Consider the following 4819-nt stretch of genomic DNA (forward strand, 5'->3'; position numbering starts at 1 on the left):
ATTCCATGTATTTACAATGGATGTTCCTAAAACAACACTTTTAACGTCATAATCATGTTGCTGCTAGTCCATTGATAGTCACCTGTTGGTCTCCTGTCCTTTCTGAAAGTCATAAAGATGACATTAGTCATTTAGATTACTTATGTCCTCAAGTACCATGGGATTACTGAAACCACCATGAATTAAAAAAAATGGTAGAAATTAATCTAATCTAAATTTTGAAGCATTCCTTGCCATCCCCTCCCTCTAAATATATCAATAAACATTAGGAAGTGATGCTCCTGACTACCATACCTGTTTAAGAAGATAATATTTGTTTTAAATAATTCAAAGCAATACACAACAGCAACAGGCTCTTTAACCAAGGCAACAGCCTAACATGTATATGTTAACAAGTAAACTAGCTGTTCACACTATTCCTAATATTATCCATAAATATTAGCAGATTCTATTTATTTTTTAAAACATATTGATGTAAATACATACACATATCGGTATGTTGTATAAATATTGCAAATCAAGACCTTTATTCACTACTTATTACCAAAAATCGTAGTTCTATCTCCGGTAATCATGCATTCATATGTCCCGCCACGAACTTCCGGGGAACTATTGACTCTCCCTGAACCACGTGACGTGACGATCAAGCATTTCTGGACTTCCGCTGTCGTAACTCTTCTATCTATATGGCGCTGGGTGGCGGTAATGCACCTACAAGTTGGTTTGCCAACCGCCAATAAACACTAAAGAAGAAGAAGAAGAAGAAGAAAATCTCGCGATAGCTCCGTGGTCGGCAGCCATGTCACGTGACTGGGGCAGAAAACTCACTGCTGCTTCATCTCGGTGGATGTATCTTGCGGTAAGAAATGGATGCCTTTTTGAATTGTTTACAAAGACTTATTTCAAAATTATACACAATTTATCATATTTCTGCAGCTTTCAAATTGTAATTTACACGCGAAAGTATGCACATGGCGGCACTATTGAAAATATATTAGCACAACCGTCTCGCTTTCAGTGGTATCAGTAGCCCTGCCTCTGTCCTCCTGTCAATAGCCACTGTTAGCTATTTGTTTCGTCTTTATTGTATACCACGAAAAAGCAGCTCCTCATTAGATTTGTATCTATTTTACAACATATTTCAAATGTAGAAATGTTCCCACTCCAGTAATTCAATAACAATGTGAAGCATCCCGATGATACCTCAACGCGGGTTATCTCCACGCTAGCCTCACTGCAGTCATTTGCTGTTATGTTACATGAAGAATGCATGTCCGTTGTGTAAACCACTGCTGTGTGTTCCTATGTTACAGCTACATGTGACAGAGTTGTGTCTGAAAGAAGCATGGCAATGTTGAAGATAGAGCAAGTAGCTGTTGGCAGTGACAATAGATCCACCTCAGCGGAGATCAAGTCTGAGCCCGTGGTTGCCCCTTTGCAGTCCTGTAAGATAACATTTAATTGCACAGTTCATACTCGATGAGAGGCTGCCTGTTAACCTAATTCATTTCGTTGGGATACAGATCAGCATGAGAGTCTACAGTGTTTTCAGTGCTTCATCACCTTCACTAATTTCAAAGCAAAGGAGAGACACATGAGGAAGAGTCATCGGGACCAGTACAAGCAGCACCTGCAGCAGGTAGGGAAAAGACTGCGAAACATGTCCATTATCTTCTCTTCCATTGAATATGAGAACAACTGAAAATGCACATTTCCAATGCAATATTCTGAACATTCTCTCTAAAACTGCACACAATTATTACAATTAATAAATGATAAGAATATGTGCAGCACATGTGTTTCTTTTGCAGCGTCAGAGGTCAAAGTTCAAATCATGTTGTCCACAGTTACATTACTGCTGGGTTGATTACAGTCCAAGCTTTGCACTGATATATGACTTCATGATGTTCTTTGCAACACTCTTTTATACTGGCTTTTTGAAAAATGATTAAAAAAAAACAAGAAATAGTTGTAATGATGGAGGAATGATAGCATATAAAAAGCTAACATTGCTGCAGTGCTATATTATATTATTTTGAATACTATTCCTTATACAACAAATTACTATGAGACATGATCTTACCCCCTGGCACATGGACTTATACCAATGCCAATATTGGCCATGCTGATTTGTCAATCAGGCTGTGCAGATATTGTTCATAATTGTGTCTTTTTTCTACACAATATCATTTTGGGAGTGATGATGTAACTTGTTTTGAGAATATCTGAAAAAAAACTACGATTTTCTTCAAGATTAGCCAATTTTTTTTTTTATAAAACTGCTGAATCAAGCTTTGATTTGTGATTGATTACACCTTTGCAACACATTTTCTTCTCATCATTTTGCAGACCGATACAGTCTTTACTTGTTATAAGTGTGACAAGAGCTTCCCCTTCTCTGATGAGCTCAGCCAACACCAGGCCACCCACAGCACAGAGGAGAAACCCTTCCTTTGTGCATACTGCCAGAAGAACTTCTTTACCTTCACTGAGGTGAGGATGCAGCTGGCCACATGTTAACCAATTTTCTTGTGCTTGGGAACTGATAAAATAGTTGTTGATTGTGTATGACGAATGGTTAATGTGTTTCAGCTGAACAAACACAGACGACATGACTGCATCGAACGACGCTGTCCCTGCCGAGACTGTGGCGCCTTGTTCCCCAGCCCTTCACGCCTTCGCAACCATCGCCTGGCAGTGCACCCTCAGAACCCCATGGTGGCTGATGACATCCACACCTATCAATGCTGCAAATGTAGTAGTGGTTTCCTGACAGAAGAAGAGCTCCTGGAGCATCAAGAGAGATTTGCCAATGATATAAATTGTGACGTGAAGCCGCAAGCCAAAAAACGTGGTCGAAAACCCAAGAACGCTACTCAAGGAGAGATGGTTGAGAGCAAGAAGATCAAACAAGAAGAGGAAGCAGGGGAATGCGAAGAAGACAATGACTCTTCAACAGAGGATTGCCCCTCTACTGAGCTGCAACCGGAGCTCAAGATTCCTTGTTCCGAGGCAAATTGTGACCTAATATTCCCTTCTGTTGCAGCCCTGCGGGCGCACAAAAGTGAAGCACATGGGCCTCCCTCTGGCAATGCTCACACAGGCTCAGAGTGTGAAGAGAGCTACGCTCGGCCTGAGCAGCTAAAAGCCCACATGGCCAGGGATCACCACCCTGGGTACACCTGCCCCACCTGTGGAGAGAGCTTTGCACAAGAGAGCACCCTGACGACCCACCAGGACACCCACACTGAAGGAGAGGAGGCAGCAGAACAAAGATATTATATGGGAAACGACATCATTCAGGGTGTACTGCATCCTATTTAGTAGAACATTTTTATGTTAATGTTTAAGGGTGAGAGTTTTTGAAGCACTTATGCAACACATCATTTATGGAGATTGTTTCTGCAATGCTGTTTTTCAAGTGCTTTTAGAAAAACATCCTGCACTTGTGAGTAAAACGCTCCTCTGATCTATACATAACTATGATTTATGTCCAATAAAAGCTTGTGTAACAAGGCTCTTTTTGCTGTCTATTGTAACTGAAATGTTTTTTTTGTATTCATGTAGACCAACTAGTACATTTTCCCTCAAATTTGGAATGTTTTTTTATTTAAATGTACTATTTTCAGTATGTTCACATAAAGGTGACAATTACACAGAGAATGTAAATCCTAAACATCATACAATCCGATAAATGGGCACTGTATACATTTCTGTACTAAGGGACTTCAATAATGTAATCTGCAAGTATTTTCTCTTTCCAAAAGTAAATAATTGTTGCATTATACAATAGTTTGGTATCTGTTTGGTTTTCTGTGTGTGTATGAGAGAGAGAGGGACAATAAAAGGCAAAATGTAAAGTATAGTATGTGCAATCTATTAAGACTTTACCTATGCAGCCAGTGGTGGACTGAGTCGAGAGACAGTTGAAAGTGAGCTAAAAATGTTGGAAACATTCAGAAAACAGTCAGATTTTGTACCACAGCACGAGCAGTTTGGCGACATTATGCTTAATTTGTATTTAATAACATTTTGCTCTTAACACTCGTTTTTTTTGCACTCAGGACTTTATGGTTGTTCTTTCATATAAGTCAAACTATAGATGGGTACAAAATATGCAACATCATATTCTTCAAAGTTTGATTCCAACATCAAAAATGTAATTGAAAGACACACTGATCACCGGACTGAGTTGCGAGTTCACCAAAAACACTCAAAGAATTACCACAAACACAACTATAAAACGATTTGTAGGGCAAAATAACACAAAATGCATAGCCGGAGCAACCATAGAGAGATGCAATTCAACAAAAAACAGGCAAAAGTAGAAAGGTGTGTATGTCCAGTGTATTATCGTAGCCAAAGTAGAACAGAAATTCTGTCCATGGTTAAGTAAATAATGTGAATACTTAGGTGTGTTGCTTTGTGTTTGATAGCCAACTGGAGTGCACTTGTGACGCGCGCATGCGTGCACTTGTGACGCGCGCATGTGTGCACGCGTACGGTGAAAGTGGATGAATTTTTTAAAGTGTTCCTTCCCACAGCTGCAACATAGTAGCTTATACTTTGAGTCTCTTTTGAGTATCATTGTTTTTCTTTAGTTCAGGGGTCTCAGTAATGACTATCACTGCACGCTGTTATTTGGTAAGAATATCACTTGCTTACCTGTTGATGTAGAAGGCAGAATACTGAGTTAAATCAACCCATCTGTTTGTAATGCAACCCGGTATCACGGCAAGACGTGAACATGTGACGATCTACCATGCTGGGAGACGTCACGGTTTCGTCCCTTCAAACGTGACAGTGGCCGTTTCTCAAT

At 39.8% G+C, this 4819-nt stretch overlaps 1 protein-coding gene across 1 annotated transcript; it reads left to right on the forward strand.

The window, feature by feature from the left end:
* Positions 1–782: 782 nt before the first annotated feature.
* On the forward strand, positions 783–3792 carry LOC117478434 (oocyte zinc finger protein XlCOF28-like). The gene is made up of 5 exons (XM_034125485.1): positions 783–859; positions 1314–1445; positions 1524–1639; positions 2350–2493; positions 2593–3792. Exons 2-5 carry the CDS (start codon positions 1346–1348, stop codon positions 3322–3324), a joined length of 1092 nt encoding a protein of 363 aa, XP_033981376.1. The 5' UTR covers positions 783–859; positions 1314–1345; the 3' UTR covers positions 3325–3792.
* The last annotated feature ends 1027 nt before the right edge of the window (positions 3793–4819 follow it).

The sequence above is a fragment of the Trematomus bernacchii genome, unplaced genomic scaffold (assembly GCF_902827165.1).
Source record: "Trematomus bernacchii unplaced genomic scaffold, fTreBer1.1, whole genome shotgun sequence".
NCBI lineage: Eukaryota > Metazoa > Chordata > Actinopteri > Perciformes > Nototheniidae > Trematomus > Trematomus bernacchii.